Source organism: Apiospora hydei (genome assembly GCF_038363865.1).
Source record: "Apiospora hydei strain CBS 114990 chromosome Unknown utg000004l_segment0_segment0, whole genome shotgun sequence".
Classification (NCBI taxonomy): domain Eukaryota; kingdom Fungi; phylum Ascomycota; class Sordariomycetes; order Amphisphaeriales; family Apiosporaceae; genus Apiospora; species Apiospora hydei.
The window spans coordinates 6,347,283-6,366,815 of NW_027117363.1; the positions used below are offsets into that span (position 1 = coordinate 6,347,283).

The following is a 19,533-nucleotide window of genomic DNA, read 5'->3' on the forward strand; positions in this document are numbered from 1 at the left end:
GCTTGCCGAAGTCCGCGAAACACAACACTGCAGAGGTGTTTTCTCTCCATACGCCGAGTGTCCCATCACGATCACTTCCAGCGATCTTGAGTTCTGAATCCAGCTCATCACCACTCCATCGACATCATCACATCCCATCCGACCTCTCATCCAACATCCAGCACCGCAGCTGCCATCTCTCACAAGCTTCGATCTGTTCCCGTCTATTCGTCCCCGAACACTACATCAGCACCTACACGCTTTCCTTCGGAAACCTTCTAGGTGTAGATAAGAAACGTCAAAATAATTCAATCAACTTTATTCCGACTCAGTGATTCATCCAATCACCATTTTGTGATACTGCTGTGTCTAGGTCACAATGTCTGCCTCACCAACTCAGACCACAAACCCGGCCAAACGGCCTCTTGAAGATGCCTCTTCACCATCAAGAGCCAACGACCAACCGGATGCCAAGCGCCCGGCCCTTGACAAGGTTATAAAGAATGGCCATGACGAGGATGAGGTGACTCTTCCCCTCCACGAGAGTAACGGCGTCCCACCACCCGCCGAAGCAAACGGTACCGAGCCCAAGTCAGAGACTGCGGACAGCGAAGAAAAGGCCGAGTCGAAAGATGAGCAGGGCGATACCATCGTCCCTGACATCAACGAGACCAAGCCGGATTCACAGCCTACTGCTGCGCCTACTGCATCCGTTCCCACTGCCACAAGCAGCAACACACACGACGAGACCGCATGGATCCACATCCGCGCCGTCATCTCCAGTCCCGAGGCTGCCACAGTCATTGGTAAGGGCGGGGAGAATGTTAGCAATATTCGCAAGCAGTCTGGTGCCAAGTGTACTGTCAGTGATTATCAGAAAGGCGCCATAGAGCGCATCCTCACCGTTAGTGGTGTAGTAGATGCTGCGGCCAAGGTAAATTTCCACTCCTCGTCTCTTCCCGATTAGCATGACCCAGATACTGATACGCTGCAGGCATTCGGTTTGATTATCCGGACGTTAAACAATGAGCCCCTGAACGAGCCATCGAGTGCGCAATCCAAGACGTATCCTTTGCGCCTGTTGATCCCCCACGTCCTCATTGGATCCATCATTGGCAAGGGTGGTTCCCGCATTCGAGAGATCCAAGATGCATCTGGAGCTAGGCTCAATGCGTCTGATTCGTGCTTGCCTTTATCCACCGAACGCTCTCTTGTCGTGATGGGTGTTGCGGATGCGGTTCATATCGCTACTTACTATGTCGGCAGTACTCTCCTGGAACAACTCAACGAACGCTTCGGAGGCCCTGCAGCTTCTGCGTACGCCACAAGAAGTGGCGGCCCTGCTGGTGTAGTCCCCGGTGGCATGCAGGTTGTGCCATATTCTCCCCAGCCCGCTGCTGGGAACTTCGGCAATCGTGAAAACTACGGCCGCCGGCCAGATCCTCGTGCTCACCACATGCCGCCTAATCCATATGCCCAGCACTATCCTCCTCACCATGGCGGCCCTGTGCCCCAACCTGCGGCAAACGCCCCTATGCACTATGCTCCTCAGCCTGCTGCCGCCTATGGCGCAGGACCTCACATGCCGCCTCACCAGGCCGGTGCCCACCCTGTCCCGCAACCGCACGGAGGCCCTCAGGCTCAGCCCATGCCCGGCGCCATGGCGGGCGCGCCCCTGACACAGCAGATCTACATCCCCAATGATATGGTAGGAGCCATTATCGGCAAGGGTGGACAGAAGATCAACGAGATACGCCAGATTAGCGGGAGCGTCATCAAGATCAATGAACCGCAGGACAACAGCAACGAGCGCCTCGTCACCATCACTGGTACAGAAGAGTGCAACCGAATGGCACTCTACATGCTGTACTCTCGACTTGGTGAGCTCAAGCACCAATTCGCAGCCGAGAAGAAATGAACACTGACACTGCTTTCCATTGATAGAGAGCGAGAAACACCGAATTTGATGAGTTACGACGAATACGATCTCTCTGTCTGCGCCCTCACGTACACGCAGCACCACCTGGCCTTCATGGGCCAAGCTCTGTCGCATCTACAGCACTCGCTGCCTGCGCATACTGACTGACTACATCTGCCGGTCGTTTCGGAAGGGTGGAACGGTTTCTTTGGTGGTTTGGCGTACAGGCTCGGTCACCAAAGTTGTGTCGGTCGTCGTCACAAAAAAGGGGTGTTTGTTATTTCTAGACTGGCAACTGAGATCTGGTGGTCGAGGAATGAAAACTGGCCAATACATTTTGGAGGTATTCTATTTAATATGCATGATCTGATCGATTCTTCCTGCCGTACCTTTGCACAGCCTGTTCCTTGCCGTACCCTGTTCCTCGTCCTGGACGGTTCACCTTGCACCATTAAATTGGTGTTGTTAGGTGTACTTACCCCCTCAACCATGCACTGCCGATTCCCATCCCTCCGATACACTCCCATATTGCACAACTTCTGGACCTTGTTCTTGAGTGGGTGCGCGCCCTTGAGCAGCATTCACTGAAAGCTGATGTGGAAACAGGAAACATCGCAAGAGCGGTGTACTCGACGGAAGCGAATGCCCGCTTACTTTGCGACGACTTGCGACAGCGGTACTGTTGACAACGTGGTGGCCAGTCATGTGCGCCGTGTTAGGCCCACCTTGTGATTGAGACTTAATGGTGCCCTTTGGACCTTGCCAAGGGGTAGACGCCTTCTTCATCCAGAACCACTGAAGACGGGGGGTTCCCTCTATGGCATGCCGGCCTCGTTTCGTTCATCCAGGTGTGTGTACGTGGGCAAACATCATATCATTGTCATTGTGCGGCTGTACCATTGGCTCCTAGCTGGCACGAGGTCGTGTTCATTGCTTGTTGCTGCGCCTTGGTGAGGTTGAGTATTGTGCCACCCAATACTATGAAGAAGGTAGACGGTTGAATCTCAACGGTCTCCTGGATATGGGGGAGGGCACGAAAGGTCATTTCAGTAAGCAGCATAAGCAGGCAGGTGGCATGCATGGGCAAATGAGATGATACCTGTTAAGTGGCCAAGAGTTTTGTAATTGCGCCGTACATGCAGGCTGACATGCGTCTGGAGAGTCTGGAACGTTACGTCCAAAAGCAAAACTTCAGCAGCAAACACCGCTCTCCCTCGTCTGGCGACAGAAGGTCAGCCACGTCATACCTTACGAGCTAGCTGATGGTTCGTACCCGTCCTATGTGTTCCAAGCGGTTACACAGCGATCGATATCTGACAAAAGCAGCTGAACGGAACGGGCGGGCATAGGCGCTTATAGAAGTAGATCTCATTAGTTAAGGTTTAAGGCTTGGCGAACCTTGGGTCTGATTTATTTCGGGAGATGCCTTAGATGGGACAATGTCGAAGCAGGTTTCCTGACTCGGAAGTTGGCGCCCCTGGCCGAAGGCGTGACCACATTCGGAAAAGAACTAGAGTATGGAGTATGCATCCACGGAGCAGGCACGGAGCAGACCAGGCATCCAACCATCCCACAGCGGAGTCGTTGGTGGATATAGTAAGCGACGCTCAATAAGAAGTCAATCAAAGGTGCAAAGCAAAAACGCTCACAGGTCGCCCAAATCTTGGAAATCAAGATCATGGTCGGCAGTCGGGGGACCCAGCGTGGAGAGAGGTCATGCACTGGCAAATAAAACAACACGAACATGTATCTCAGCCAGCCGTTTCAGAGGCCGTCCAGCTGGGCCGACTCCGCCAAATGAAGCAAACATTGAATCAGCCAGTTCGAATGCATGACCAGGCAGGCCATGGAAGACGGCATTGTCCTGCGCCGGGAGGCATTTGCCTTGCCCTGGCTCGCCTGGACGGACCTCAGGGCATTGCCTTACTTCTGGGATCGGCCCATCCGCACCCTGGCCTGGCTGACACCAACGCAACCCCGGACGAGGGAGCTTGGTTAGATTCGCGGCATCAAATTAGATGGGGAACAAGGGCACCAGATCCTGTGATGTTTGGGTCGCACGTTGAGTAATGGATCGGAGGAGGCTTCTTACCACATGTGCTTGTACCACGACGAGTTGCATTGCCTTCAGACGAGGCAACGGGGAGTGTGCTGGGTTGGCGATGCGTGAGTCGCGCGCTAATGGCCGACTACTGTTGACTGTGTGTGTATTGCCACATTACATTACTCGGAGGATTGATCCAGGAACGTCTCACGCTCACTCTCGTTGACCGCCCGCCCTGCAGGCAGCCAATGGTGAAGCAATCGCATCAATTGGAAGGTCTCGAAAGTCTCGACCAATACAAAAAATTTGGGTGTGGTGGCTGCCTGCTAGGTACATTAGGTAGCTGCCAGTCAGCCAGTCACCTAGGTATTATTGGACGGACCAGTGGCTGCTACCAGTTCTACTGGCCGATAGTGGTTAGAGCGGGTGCTGCGGGTGCTGCTGCTGCTGCTGCTGCTGCCAGCTGCTGTGCCTAGTGTGCGACGGTACCTTAATACCTAACGCATGCTTGGACGGGGATGCTCAGCCTTAATAGCCTCTTGCGGCACTAGCCCCAGCAGCTGGCCAACGGATTGGCCAGCTAGCCCGACCCGCTCCACAGCTAGCTGGCCACCAAGCCCCTTTTTGGGCCTGCCTAATTTTCTTTTGCATGCAATCTTCCCTCTTCTTGCATCCTGGCCCTGGCCCTGGAAATTACCTCGACTGAGGAAAGGCTCCACCATGGGCAGACTTGGACCAGCAGCGGGCGCCGGCACCCTCCTCGGAACCCAGCGGCCTTCTGTCCCAAACACACGGTGAGGAGCCGCGCTACTCGTCCGCGAGATGAGGAATTCGTTCGTGCCCGTAGCGCGTCCCCAGAAGTCTCGAAAGGTGTACGAGTAGCTCCAATAGGCTTAACTGGTGGGCTTGGAGGCCCAGATGGGCCACCGGGAGGGGGGCAACTCTGCCTCCCATCCGCCAGCGATGGCCTGCAGATCTCGCTCGTATGCTAGGTATGTAGAGGCCTCTGCTCCTGTTCGGCTCCCCCCATGCCCAAGAAGAAACCCAAGTGGGAAGATGGCCTGGCTGCAGAGGGGCGAAACCCGTCAGCAGCGCCAGGCGAGCGGGCAAACGAGATGGGATTGATGCCTCTTCGGCCATGCTACGGGGTAACGCTTGCTCGGATGATTTGACCTGACCCTGGCTACCCTGCCAGACCCTGGTCAACCTCGTCCGATCCTGGAAAAACCAAAGCTCAGGATGGATATGTCAGTTATTCTGGGCAGTAATTCTGGGTAGGGGTGGACGCTGTGCCGCTCGCTAAGAATGGATTTATCCTCTTGTAAGCCATCGTTGGTTGACCACTCCTCTTCCTCCTTCTCTCTTCCTCATCCACGCTTCAGACCACTTCGTCTACCACACTCTCTCAGCCTCACGGCAATTACACTCTTTACCACTCCATCTTAAAAAGCCTTAATCCCTCCTTCCAGAGGCCCTGCTTTTTCGTCGCTCTCTATACTCTAATACATATTTCTTGTCACTCTTTGACCCTATACGGTACCCTTTACTGTCTTTCGCCTTTCCAGTATCCTTAATCCATCTACCAGCAAATCCGTCAAGATGCGTTTCGCTACTGTCTCCGCCGCCGTCGCCACCTTCGCCGTCTCGGCCTCGCCCAGGTTGATGGCTTTGACGCCATTGTCAGCCCTACCGACGGCCAGAAGGTCGTTGCCGGCGAGAAGCTCAACATCAAGTGGCAGCCCCGCGACGTCACCGGTTCCGTCAAGATCGCCTTGATCGGTGGTGCTACCCAGAACACCCAGGTGCCTCTGACCACCATCTCCTGTGAGTAACTTCCGTGTTTAAGCGACTCGGTATGAGATCAATATACTAACCAGCCACTGCAGCCGGTGTTGACAACCAGGCCGGTGCCTTCGAGTGGACCGTCCCCGCGGATCTGGGTGACAAGGCCGTCTACGGTCTTACCATCACCCTCGAGTCGGACCCCAAGACCTTCCAGTACAGCTTCCCCTTCCACATCGCCCCCGCTGAGGGTGGTGCCAGCACCGCCGCCGCGACCAGCGAGGCTGCTGCTGGTGGCTACAAGGCTACCGGCATGCCCACCGTGACCGTTAGCCTGTCCAGCGCTGCCAGCACTGCCGCCGCCAGCAGCTCTGCCCCTGCCTACGCGGTCTCCTCGGCCCCTGCGGTCTCCTCCTCCAAGGCTGTTGTCCCTGCCAGCTCGTCTGCCCCTGCCGCGACCTACCCCACCGTTGCCCCTGCCGGCAACAGCAGCGCCAGCTACAGCGCCGGTGTTCCCACCACCATGGCCAGCTACCCTGCCACCAACAGCAGCAAGCCCACTGGTGCGCCCTCTCCCATCCCCACCGCTGGTGCCTCGCGCCTCGCCACCGGCTCTTTCATTGCCGTTGCCGCTGGCGCTGCCTACTTCTTCCTGTAGGTTTCTTTAAAGGAATCCACGTGGAAAGGGACAGACTTCTTCTGTATGTATGGATGAAAGGATATTTGAAAGAACGAATGAAAGATAGAGCGAGAGTCGACTGTTGAAAGCGATCTTAGTGATCGACCCGAGTGTGTGACGGAAAACAGGGGAGGCAGAGGCCGTGATGTTTTTCTTTTGCATTATTGGCCCTGTTTCGCTTGGTTCATATAGACGGTTGTACATTCTGATTGCGCATATATACCCCAAAAACCTACCATTTTCCTGACTTATCTCGGTGATTGACTTGCATATGTGTGTTGTATATGAGTGTGACCTAAGTCTTCCCTTCCTTTTACTTGACCTGGTTATGATCGACATGTTGGATTACCTACGATCATGGTGGCCGACTATCTAGATTGTCCGCCCGTCTTACATAAGAAGCACGACTTGCCGTTCCTGTTCAACTCATCCCAGTTGCTCCGCTGTGGAGCAGGGATGGTAGATCCAACGTATCTAGAGATACTATATACTCAAATGTATGTAACCTGATGGCTATCCAATAACAGAGCTTCATTTGCATCGCATTCTTACATAAACTACATACATGCAATTAAGCTCATCGGTAGCAGGCACTCGTTTTTTTATGTGGCGTACACCTAGCTCCTACCTCTTGAGATGGGACGCGAAAACAAGGTTTACTTTGACAGATCAGCCTGGTGCACAAACTACGACCATGTACACAAACAACATAATCAATGTCACCTATTTCTAATCGCGTAGTGTCTTGGAAAAACCTACATCCAACGGGACTGTCATATATGTTTTAGGCAAAGTCATATGCTGTAGTGCACTTGTTCTATATACCACACAGGTGGCTTTGTGGCGACGCCTCGCGCCCGGTATTGGTTTATGTCAATTGTCAAAGTAGAAAGGTCCAGGTCTATTCGAAATTTATTCACACCATTGGTACATTCATTGAACACTATTGCCTGCAAGTAATTTCCAGTCAGCCATTGATAGTTATAAATAGTATATAAAACCTGAACCAATAAATGCACGGGTAAATGCAGATCATTTTGCCTCGCTCCGTAAACACCCCAACTCCAATTGGATATCTTTTGGGTAAAACCCCGTACCAGGGACATTCGTCTCATCAAGTAAAAACATCGCATTTCCTAAGGTTGAACCTCAGTGGCCACCAATCTGCCCCTTGGGCAGCGGTGGTACCCAGCACAGCATGAGGTTGAGACCGATGTGGATGAGCCCAATGACCCATAACGCCTTGGCGTAGTTGGTGCCGCCATCCATAAAGCGGAACACGATGGCGAAAACGACGCCGCCCAGGTTGCCCACCGCACCTGTAGTGCCCGAGAGGACCCCGTTGGCATGAGGGTGGACGTGAGGGATGAGGGAGAAGTTGGCGCCGTTGCCGGCCTCGAGGAAAATGGCCATCAGGGCCACGAGGCCGAACATGGTGGACTGGTGGTGGGAGTCGACCTGGCCGATGACGACCAGGAGTAAACCAGTGAGGCAGCCGCACACCACAATCCAGATCTTCTTGGCCCAAAGGCTGCGACCGAGAGCGTTGAAGGCGAAATCGGAAATGGCACCACCCAAGGGCCGAGTGACGAAGTTGAGGAAGCCGAACATGGCCGCCCAGTTGGCTGCGTTGGTCTGGCCGAGCGAGGGGAAGTTCTTGACGTAGTAGGAGCTCAGGACCGAGTTGATCGCCAGTTCACCGCCAAAGGAGCAGAAATATGTGAACATGTGGAAGCCGGACTGTGGAGAGAGAAACACACGCATGCTCTCTTTCAAGGTGGGCTTCACCACAGTCTCGCCATGTGCCGTCTCCAGCATTTCCTCCTTGGTGCAAGCGGCTTCGTGATCCCAGTTCCGATGGTGAGCTGGGCTTTGCGGCTTTGCGTCTTCCTTGGCATTCTGGACACCGGATGTCTTGGAGCTGACCCTATCAACGATGCTACCAGGTACGTCGACCAAGTTGTTCTCGACCACGCCATTGACGCCGTGCGTATGAAGGTTCTGCTGGGCATGGAGGTGGCGTTCGGACCACTTGCCTGTGGGAGTATCGGGACATAGGGCAATGAGGGAGATCCCTGTGAGGATGGTAATGATGAGAGGGACAATAAATGTCATCCGCCATGCTACCCCCGGTGTGTAGCCTCGGCCAATCAGAGAGTCGAAAACGGCGGGCATGATAAAGTAGGTAATACCGCCGCCAGCATTCCCCCAGCCGCCTGTCAGAGCGTTGGCAGTGCCAACTATATTCTTGTCGAAGAATCCAGTTGACCAGACCATACACGGGACAAACGACCCGCCAAGAATACCGATGAAGAAGCGACTGATGTAAAGGCCTGTAGCATCGTGTACCAGAGGGGCTAGGCCGAGAGGAATTGCGCCAACGAGAAGCAGGCCACCAAACACCCAACGAGGCCCGAACTGATCACACAGAGGCCCAGCGACAAAACGGACAAGTAGACTGGGGGAAAGTTAGCAACGAACAGACACCTCCAAATTGGTTTCCGCTACATACGTTGCACATAACGACACAATGTTAGAGTTCGCGACTTGTGCTGAACTGAGGCCGAGGTTCGCTTTGATGGTATGGGTTAACTGCCACCGTGTTAGAGATGTACCGTTGATCAGAAAGGGGGTCGATGCTTACGAGAGGAGGGAATGTACCACGCCCAGAAAGCAGTCACTGTTGAGTACGTCAGCGGATGAACGGCGCGACAAGGGGTAGGCAACACAGGTGAAGGCCATACTAAAACCAAACCAGGAGAAGAAGAACACGCGCCCATAGACATTGAAGAGGTTCAGGACTGGGATTGAGCGAGCTTTGCCGGTGATCGGGTTGATCTCTGGGGCGGCCCAAAGGTAGGAGAGCTTCATCCTGAAAATACGAGTAGCACTCCAGGGGTTATGTCGCCAGGGCGATTTATGGTGGGCGATGTTCCTGAGAATATGTCCTCGTCAACGTCGTGTCGGAGTGATGGTTGCGGTTATTTGTCCACGATACACCACTAAGGCTGAAGATTCAGATATCTTATACATGTGAGTCTTTCCCTACGTCAGGCCATGAACGTAATGTGCATCTCCGGACGTAACCTTTTTTGTGGACCAGATCTTCGGACCTCGACGCTAATGCTGTTGTTGTAGTCTCCGCGGGTAGCCCTTGCTGATAAGTGGGCGGCGTAGCTGAGGACCTTTGGCCGGAGATGCTGGAGTTCAGCAAGCTGAAGCCAAGTGACTGCCAAGTTGGGCCTGGAAGATACGGGAATTCTGCTCCCGGGTTGAGCTTCTTATCAGACGAGCCCGAATACCGTGGCGTGACGAGCAGCTGCATATAGCCAAGCACTGTCCGATGTGATCTCTTCGATACAGACATGGACTTTCTGAGCAGTTCGCACAATCGACAACTCGGTGGGGTCTGAGCAGCCACGCAAGTTCAAGGGTAATATTGTAGTCGGCCAATGGTTGTCAGTATGGGCGACACTTGGGTATGTGATAGCGATAGCTGGAGGCACAAGCCAGAACATTAACAAGCCGCAATGTCGAACCGAGCTTGATGAGTATCCAAGCGCAAGCTCGTGGCTCGGGGAGCACTGACTGACGGCAAGTCTATCCTAGACGGCCTGGGCCGGCCAATGTATTTGACGGCTAACACGACTCGGCGCATGCTGTATCTGGACGTTTCTTATCAGACTTTTGCCCAGAGGCCAGACCGAGTGTGCACCAGCCGACCAAGATAACGGGCAATGCAAGGGCCGTATAGGATACAAGGAGGACGGACAGAGCAACATTGAAGGGACGGCGGAATAGGCTTAGTGCCTGCCCTTGCCGGCGGTCCTTATCGAGACGGGCCAACGACGTTGGAAAGGAAGGACGGAGACCCACCCGCGAGAGATAAGCACACACGATGTCGTTGGCCTGCGCAATCTGGCATTCGCCTACACTATCTCCCTTGCAGATCTCCGCGGCTAGGCGAGTTCGGATAAGCCTGCGATGCTGTAGGACGATGTGCCAATGATGCTGCGGTTTGCTGCTGCAGGCTTCATCAGTGACGCTGTCATCTTTGGTAGCTCCTGTGTTGTGTAACACACATTGATACGTCTAGGCGATTTCACGGCAGCGAGGAGCGAGGAGCGAGGAGCGAGGAAGGACCGGGAGGACATGCCCAATATGCTGCTATGCCAAAGCAAGCAGGAGCAGGAGCAGGAGCAGGTCTGAGCCGAGCCGAGTCGAGTCGAGTCGAGTCGAGTCGGATGCTGTCACACGAGGCGACTTCGCACGCAATACCTACTCTTCCATGGTTATGATAGAGCGCATTCTCCCCATTAAAGATAAAAGGAGCCAAGATGGGCATTCGCATTTGTCACCAGATAAGGCGGTTCTTATCAGACCAAGATGGACTACGCAGCACCAGATGCACTAAAAATTAGGTGGTAGATACCGGCTGGTGTGGAACTTAATTGCCCAGTTACAGGTATTAGTACAGCAGCATATACCCCTGACACGGCCCCCCACTGATGCCATCGTCCCTGCCAAGCACCCGGGCCAGGTGCAATATCAGCCTCATCGACTTCACCTGGACCATCTCAACTGCAACTCAAATGCGGAATAGTCAAATAAGCACACCTATGGCTCTCGAATTTACGGGTTATCACACACCAAAATGTATCTCGGCATTGCCAGAATCGTGACGCCTGCCCTAACTATGCTTGCGACAGTACAAACACCTCGCCAAAGCAGAAGAGGCGGTGCTATGGGCACAACGGGCCATCTATCGCCTGTGTGGTCATGATTCGTATACCCACATCTGGCGAGCACGGCATTGGACCACCCGGCAGACTACGGACATGCATGTTTGGGCGATTTGGGTTGCCATTTAATGACTTACTAACGGCGTGTCTCCAGCGCTGGGCGAAGTCAACAACACGAGACATTCATGCAACAATCTCTTACTCGTGGGAGGATGCGGTGGGAGGAGAATCCGTGGTATGCATCAATACAAGAAATGCTGTATGGCTGAAGTTTGCGACAGCCTACCACTACCAGCCGCGTCACGCTCGCTCGCGCCAATCATCCCAATTCATCTGCTTTGCGAAAGATGCAAATTGTCTCCAGCCAGGGGCATTCTATCGGTGAAGCCCAATATAACGGAAACTAATTCACTCGGCGGCAATGGGAAAGTCAAATACGCCAACCGGCTAGCCAGAAGCCAGATACCGTCTGAAGGCGGCTTGATCGGCTGGGCCCGGATATCGGTTTGGCTGCCAAGCCGGAGGGCTAAGAGCGGGAAACCCAGCGACTTATCCACAGAGCCGCAATAGAGTGACCCCCATCTACCGCAAGTTCGGCTGCCGGCGTCACCAATCAACATCTGGGGAACCAGCATGCCGTGCCGCCACGCCTTGCCATCGGCAGACCATGGGCTTTATGAGGCGGAAGCTCAGCTCGCGGCAACAAGCGAGCTAATATCGATCGTGGAGAACTAACCGTCCCAGATCACGACCCACTTCCACTCATGTTGCTCTCGACGTCGCGGCTATCGGTTCGTCATTACTCGGGTGCAGTGACCGACTCGACGGTTAAGAATGCGTTCCTGGAACAAACTTTGTCGGTGACAGCGCAAAACTGGAGAGGCCCGACGGCTATGCCTAGAAGTATATAAAAGAATCAACTGACCGGGCAACTCTGTTAGATTTGGTATTTCTTAGTTTGCAGTGTGGTCGGTCAGGTACAGCACTCCGTCAACTACTAGGTTATCACTTCGAAGTCTCTCAACTCAATAAAAGACTCGCCGTTGAGTATTACTTTTAAATACATATAGCCTACCACTCAAAGTTCGAGTCGCTGTTCAGGGCTAAAAGTACGCGCTACGATGGATCCTTCCAAAGAGACCTCACCTACAACCTACTCAAACAATGTTGAGACGCGCCCTAAGCCGTCGGAACGTCCACGAACCGGACCCTCTTCAGCCCTCTCCAAGATACAAAGCCATATGAATGATTCAGTCCGGCCATCGAGTTATGCCGAGCTCGAACTCTTACTACTTACCTTGTGAGTAAACCCCTATTGGACTAGTCACCGACTACTCATGTAAAAGCTAGTCAAGTGCTGGCAAAAGAGGACCGGGCTGCCATATTTATTGCCTTATAGTCTCAAAGCTAAGTGTATTATCGTATCTGTAGTTGCACCGGAATACAAGATGCTGTGTCCTTTCCCGACTACCATTGCTTCGCGTCGAACCAGACGGGAAACACGGTCTTCCTCATGCTAGCCATCGTGATGCCCAGCTTTGACGGCGAGATGTTCATCACGGCCAACATCGGCGCCGCCCTGGGGTTCTTCCTGGCCGCGGGCTGGCTCACGGGGCAGCTGAGCCACCTGGTCGGCGCACGGCAGCGGTGGTGGCTCGTCTTGTGCAACTTCTTCCAGGCCTGCCTCGTCTTCGCCGCGGCCGCGATCCAGCACGTGTACGGCACCGAGCTGCGCGGCAGCGCTGCCGTCACGGCCATCGCGCTGCTGGCCTTCGCGTCCGGCAGCCAGGTCGTCCAGTCCCGCTCGCTCGCCATGACGGAGATCTCGACGGCCATGGCCACGGCCGCCTGGGTCGACCTCATGATGGACCCCCGCATGTTCCGCGTCCGGGGCAACCGGCCCCGCGACCGCCGCGTCAGCTTCCTGTTGGTCCTCATCCTCGGCTGCCTCGCCGGCGCGGGCATCTACAAGACGGCCGGCTCGGCCGCGGCCATCTTCGTCTCGGCCGCGGGCAAGATGCTGGTCACCATCATGTACCTATTCAATGGGGCAGAGCGGCCCAAGGAGGAGGATGCCGAGAGCGGCTCTCTCTGAGTTCAATTGCAATTGCAATTGGATCTGGGTTTCTGGCATACAAGAGAACAAAAATAGGAAGAAAAAGAAGAGAGCGTGGTTGGAGCGTCTTTGAGCATTAGTGTCGTACTAGAACTGGCTTAGACCTTATAAATCCAGTAGAGATAGATACATGTACGTAATCAATATACCTACCTGATTCGGAACCTCCCCAACAATGCACATCGTCTCATTTTCCTTGACTACCTAGAGAGAGGCTGAGCCCGGCATGATCGTCAGACTGCACCGGGAGAGCGAATGAATTGAGAAACTCCGAATACGCTAATTCGTCCGTCTCGGTCATCTGCCTAGGAATGGATTGCAGAAGACCTCGTGCTACATCGTTGGAACATTCGTAGTAATATTTGCAAATGCCGATGTTGACATTAAATATAACACGGCCTAGCATGAAGCAGGTGCCAGTGAGCACTTGCAAATTAGATGAGATGGTGATGAGTCTCTAACTGGATGTTCTGCTGCACACTTGGCAGAAGGCGCCGAGGAGACATCCGTGGCCAAACCGATGTAAGCCAATCGGAACCCGCTAAAGGTCTCATTTGTGGTCACCTGACTGGGCGACACGGGCAGTTGGAGGGAATCGCGTCTTTGGTGGGGCAGTGGCGCGTCCAGGCGGAAGCTCGAGAATCGAAGACCGATTGATAACCACCAATAAATCACAACGAAGCGAAGCGCGATGCTCAGTTCGATTCGACGATAAACCGAGCAGTCATTCCACGATAAGTCCATGGAGGTGCCTGTGGCTTACGTGTACAAGCCGGCTTCATGACTCGCAACAACCTCCGCGATCATCTCACCTGGTTGTTGGCCAACGTTGCGCTGTCTGCCCCGAACGCGCCTTTGCTTCCCCGGCCCGCGACACGTCAAGTCAACTATCAATACGCGGACCCAGCCTGTATCCTACCCTACCGCCCCTCGACGGTAATGGAACTTCCGAATCCGAAAGTGTCAGCCAATCCAGAGCTTTGAGCCGGGCGGCCTCTGTTACCAGAGTCACGCGAGCCCATGTTTCCACGGCCACGGCAGGACAGTCGCAGGAGGGCTTGGGAGCAGAGGGAAGAAGAGGAAGCTACATAGACGATATGGGTCGTCTCGTGGCAGCGCCGGCCTCAGCCTCAAAAAAGCGTGGGCTTCTTGTCAATCAGGATCAGTTGCTCACCCCGGCTTCAACCTCCGGTGTCGGTCGGCTACAGCAAGCTTACTCGGTTTCCTTGTCGAATTCGAGAACCGTTAGTACAGGAACGAGAAAATCTCCGCCTCGCTCGAGGTTATTTGACAAGAAGCCCGAAACACCAGCGCCTACGCTGAACGACTACGAAGATGACCTGGAGGCACTGGATCTGATAGGGGAGGATAACCCCTCTTCCGACTCTAACCCCGTGGGGTTTGGCGACGATGTTAGATTGTGGACTGAGGACCATGCATCACGCCCAGAGCCGGCGCAGAAGCAACGTGGAACCAAGCGCAAAAGCCATGAGATCGCGCAGCCCCCCACATCACCCGACTTACTGGACGATGACGATGAGTTTCCCGATATCTTTGGCATCGTCCCTAAAGACTATGCCACTCCAAAGTCCACTAAGAAACGGAGGCCGGAAACGCCAATGAGTCAGCGGGTTGCAGGTTCCAAAGCATCTGCAAGCTGTAGAACTGGTAGAGGCAAGGTCCAAACGGTATCGAGGATATCTGAGGGTTGCGAAGAAAGTCAAGAGGGAGCGGTCGCCTCATCTCCCAAGAAGTCACCGACGAAGAAGAACCCAAAAGCAACAGCCGTGGCCCCGAAGGTGCCAGGAAGCCCCATCGAAGCTGACAATGTGATGGAGGTTGATTTCGACCATACTACCCCGGAGAAGTCTCATCCGGCGCGGAAAAGTCGACGCGACAGTCGCGTTATACAAGATTCGGACGACGAATTTGCGACCCCAGCTACACACAACTCATCAATTATCTCAATTCCGTCGACACATGATGGAGAAGATCTAAAAGGGCCCTCAGGCTGGCGGCGTCGCGAATCGTCAACTGCCATTATTGCTCCGGACACCCCTCGAAACCCCGTTCGGATCCATCGCCTGTGCGACGAACGACATCGGGCTCTTCTTCTCAACAGGGTGTAACCGAACAGGCTGAGCTTTCTGTGATAGATATGACTCAGGTTAACAACGATCGCGGGAGCCTTTCCCAGACACCGGCATCTAGCCAAGCGCTCCCTGTGCTGAGCCAAGATGCTAAAGACAAAATTTTGGAGTTATTCCTGAAATTGCCAACCATAACTGAAAGCAGACGTGCCTCGATAGAGGAGAAGCTTCGGCAGAACCGGGAAGCCTACCGTGCAGCTTTGGTAAACAGGCATGCGCGTGCCGAACAAACATCCAGTTTGAAGCGGGAAAAGGACCAGCTGATGAAACAAAGGCTTGCGCTTGATCGAGTAGCCACCGAGCACCAGACCTATCAGGATCTAGTCGCCAGGAGAGATGGTTTAATATCGCAAATAATGGAGAAATACGACGGACTGGATGACGAAGAGAGCAACTCCGGGGTAGAGGATGCTCTTGAAGGAGTAGAAATGGAACTTGCTCAACAAGAAGCGCCACTGATAGACTCGCTCTTACGGGCTGGGATCAGCAGCGTTGATGTTTTCACAGAGCACAAGACGTCCAGATCGAATACTCAAATACCACCTGACCCATCCGATTTCGTTGTTCAGGCTACGCAGCCGGCTCGTCATGAATCAACAGGGGCAATGTCCCGGAGCAGTGTGCCCGTTTCTGCATCTGCCAGGAATAGCCAAGTCATTAAGCAGACTCAAATGCCCACACAAGGGGGTTTTCTTCCGAATCAACTTCCCATCTCTACCCTGCGCAGGATGCTTCTTACTCCAGGCCACCTATCGCCAATAACCAACGTTTAAGGCCGAGGGAAAACCCTGCCAGAGAGAGTCGAGAGCCCGCAGCTCATTCATCGGAACCTACCTGGGACGAGATGGAGTTGATGATTGACGATGATTTGAATGAGCCTGCCCCGGTCATGTATTCAGCCAATTCAAATAACGTAGGACGCTTGAGTCCTTCCAAAGCTTCTACAAGGCGAGCAGCGACCTACGCGAGCGATAGCGACTATGGCGATGACGTCGACATGCTTGAGGTTGCGGAGACGTTTGAATTAAACCAGTCATCCTCGGAGAGCACAGCGCCAAAGCGTAGCCGGCCCGCATTGTCAGAGAGGTCTGGAAACACCAGCACCACCTCACAAACGAGGAGTGTAGACAAGAGGGTCGCTAGCTCGTCTGCCAGGTCAAAAATACCCCTGAGCTCATGAAGTTTCCGTGGTCGCCGGAGGTCAAGCGTGCGCTCAAGGATCGGTTTCGTATGAGCGGCTTTCGTCACAATCAGCTCGAAGCCATCAACGCGACTCTGGCGGGAAAAGATGCATTTATTCTCATGCCTACGGGTGGCGGGAAGTCCCTCTGCTACCAACTTCCCGCCGTGATCAAGACTGGAAAAACTCGAGGAGTCACAATTGTCGTGTCCCCATTGATCAGTCTGATGCAAGACCAGGTACACCACCTCCAGGCTCTCCATATACCCGCAAGGGTATTTAACGGAGAATGTTCTGCAGAGGAACGCAGAGAGATCATCGCCACATTGAAGGGTCCGAACCCGGATCATTACTTTCAGCTTCTCTACGTCACACCTGAGATGATCAGAAATAGCAGCACCTTCAACACGGCTCTCGGTACTCTATATAGGGGAAATCATCTAGCTCGCCTTGTTATCGACGAAGCGCATTGCGTTAGTCAGTGGGGCACGACTTTCGACCGGATTACAAAGAGCTCGGTGCATTCCGCCAGGATTTCCCCAGAGTTCCTGTCATGGCTCTTACCGCCACCGCTACTAAGAACGTCATGGTTGATATCAAACACAACCTAGGTATCGATGCAGGCGAAGAATTCTCCCAGAGTTTCAACAGGCCAAACCTCTTCTATGAAGTAAGGCGGAAAGAAAAGGACACCATAACAGAGATTGCGGACCTGATCAACAACACCTATCAGGGGCAAACTGGTATTGTGTACACGTTATCCCGGAAGAACGCGGAAACGACTGCGCAAAAGCTGAGGGACCATGGCATTGCTGCTCATCATTACCACGCCTCGATCCCTGCAGAGGCCAAAAGCAAAGTCCAACTCGAATGGCAGAGAGGCCGAATCAAAGTTGTCGTTGCTACTATCGCATTTGGCATGGGCATCGACAAACCGGACGTGCGTTTCGTCATCCACCAATCTATGCCAAAGAGTCTGGAGGGCTACTACCAAGAAACGGGAAGAGCTGGGCGAGATGGTAAGCCCTCGGCATGCTATCTGTATTTCAATTTCGGGGACGTAACCCAACTCCGCAAGATGATCAACGATGGCGAAGGGAACGAGCAGCAGAAACAGCGACAGCGTAATATGCTGGCTGCAATGACTGCTTTTGCTGATAACCAGAGCGATTGTCGGCGCGTTGAGATCCTACGATATTTTGGTGAAACGTTCAACCAAGCTGAGTGTAACAAGACATGCGACAACTGTCAGACGGGTGCTACTTTTGACTGGAAGGATTTCACGGATATCGCAGTCGCTGCTTTAGAAATCACAAGGTCGCAACGTCAACTTACGCTCAACCAATGCACCGAGCTGCTCATGGGACTCAACAGGAAGAAAGCCCTCGAGTCACTGGACGAAGAAGCCAAGCCGTACTTGGGGATTGCAAAGAAGAACCCCAAGCATGAGATACACCGCGTTATTGACAGATTGCAAGCTGAAGGGGCATTGACCGAAAGGAATGTTTTCCAGCGGCATAACCGGATGGCCGTCCAATATTTTCAGGTAGATGATGCCAGACATCTCCGTTCATCATTGATGCAGAGCTAACCTATTCTCTCTAGATTGAAGGAATGCCGACGCCTTCATGCGAGGGCGCAAGAAGCTCATTCTGGCTGTCCAAGTTAAAGGCAGTGACGGTCAAGTTTCTGCGCCAAAGGGGAAGAAGAAAACGACGGCGGCGGCTGCCGCGGCCGCTCCTCCATCGACTATTGTCTCGTCCCCTATGCAGGCACGGAAAACCAAAGGCAAGGGCAAAGCAATTGCTACACTTTTGTCCGATGATGATGATGAATACAACGAATCCGACGATGATTTTGAAATAAGGAGGCCTGTCGGAAGGCAGCAGAAACGGGCACCAGTTGGCCCACCAATACGTCAGGACGCCAAGCTTGCCCCTTTAAATGAAGTTCATGCGGCACTAGTTGAGGAGTTCCAAATAGAGGCCACCCGCCTTGCAGAAGAGATTCAAAACTCTAAGCATCTCCGGCAGCCTATCTTCTCCGTACAGCAGCTCCGCGACATGGTGTTGGGATGGACAACAGATCTGGAATCTATGAAGCGGATACCGGGCATTGAACCCTCTAAGGTCGGAGCACATGGCCGTAGATTCGTTACATTGGTGAAGCGGTTCCAGGAGCGCTACAAGAGCATGATGGGAACGGAAATAGGCACCCCCGAACCTCAACATGTCATGGACATGAGCTTCGTGGATCTCGTGTCCAGCGACGACGACGAGATGATTGATTTTGGAGACGAGGGAGAAGATTCGAGATATTTCGGAAGCCCTCCGCGCCAAGCGCCTCCCGATGATAGGTGGGAGGAAGACCTAGGCGAATTGATGCGTGCATCACAGGCCACATCATCATCCTCGCGAAGGCGATCTGCGGGGTCGTCGTCGCGGGGTGGAAAGGGCTCCTACAGCAAGGGCAAGCGATCGTACACGCGCAAGGGTTCGGGCAGCTATTCTCGTGGAGGCAAATCTGGCGGTGGCGGCGTCTCAAAACGAGCAAGCACCGGCAAAAGGTCTTCCACTGGAACATCCCGGTCTGGTGGTTCTAGTGCATTCATGCCTAATCGGGGTGGACGCAGCGGTGGCGGAGGTGGCGCTCAGCAGAGGATCGATCTGATGCCACTTTAGCTGACCTACTCGGGCGAAAGGTAGGAGCTTCATCTCAAGATTATCTTTCTCGCGGCCGGGGCAGCACCTGTTACCCAACAGTAAAACGGGGTGGGCGAGGGAAGACGGAAGGGCGGAAGGTGCTAAGACGGGGAGCCATCACATTGAGTGATGGTAAGTTGATTCCTCGCTACGATTCTTTTGAAATATGAGCTCTTGCATGCATGGTTTGGCGTACTGTGTATTGGCTTTGATACGATACCTAGCATTTGTCGTCGGCGTA

At 53.8% G+C, this 19,533-nt stretch overlaps 5 protein-coding genes across 5 annotated transcripts; 4 read left to right on the forward strand and 1 right to left on the reverse strand.

Annotated features, from left to right (window-relative positions):
* Nucleotides 1-358: 358 nt before the first annotated feature.
* PG997_004516 (poly-binding protein) lies at nt 359-1,897 on the forward strand (the record flags this gene model as incomplete). The annotated part of the gene is made up of 2 exons (XM_066808831.1): nt 359-913; nt 974-1,897. 2 exons carry the CDS (start codon nt 359-361, stop codon nt 1,895-1,897), a joined length of 1,479 nt encoding a protein of 492 aa, XP_066672449.1.
* Nucleotides 1,898-4,969: 3,072 nt separating this feature from the next.
* On the forward strand, nt 4,970-6,381 carry PG997_004517 (uncharacterized protein; the record flags this gene model as incomplete). The annotated part of the gene is made up of 3 exons (XM_066808832.1): nt 4,970-5,089; nt 5,528-5,765; nt 5,828-6,381. 3 exons carry the CDS (start codon nt 4,970-4,972, stop codon nt 6,379-6,381), a joined length of 912 nt encoding a protein of 303 aa, XP_066672450.1.
* Nucleotides 6,382-7,551: 1,170 nt separating this feature from the next.
* On the reverse strand, nt 7,552-9,273 carry PG997_004518 (nitrate transporter; the record flags this gene model as incomplete). Its single annotated transcript, XM_066808833.1, has 3 exons — nt 7,552-8,860; nt 8,915-8,994; nt 9,064-9,273. The coding sequence occupies 3 exons, from the start codon at nt 9,271-9,273 to the stop codon at nt 7,552-7,554; spliced, it is 1,599 nt and encodes a 532-aa protein (XP_066672451.1).
* Nucleotides 9,274-12,265: 2,992 nt separating this feature from the next.
* On the forward strand, nt 12,266-13,239 carry PG997_004519 (uncharacterized protein; the record flags this gene model as incomplete). The annotated part of the gene is made up of 2 exons (XM_066808834.1): nt 12,266-12,444; nt 12,576-13,239. 2 exons carry the CDS (start codon nt 12,266-12,268, stop codon nt 13,237-13,239), a joined length of 843 nt encoding a protein of 280 aa, XP_066672452.1.
* Nucleotides 13,240-14,040: 801 nt separating this feature from the next.
* Nucleotides 14,041-19,271, forward strand: PG997_004520 (uncharacterized protein; the record flags this gene model as incomplete). The annotated part of the gene is made up of 7 exons (XM_066808835.1): nt 14,041-14,096; nt 14,168-15,346; nt 15,556-16,063; nt 16,138-16,545; nt 16,593-17,007; nt 17,073-18,003; nt 18,203-19,271. The coding sequence occupies 7 exons, from the start codon at nt 14,041-14,043 to the stop codon at nt 19,269-19,271; spliced, it is 4,566 nt and encodes a 1,521-aa protein (XP_066672453.1).
* Nucleotides 19,272-19,533: the final 262 nt, after the last annotated feature.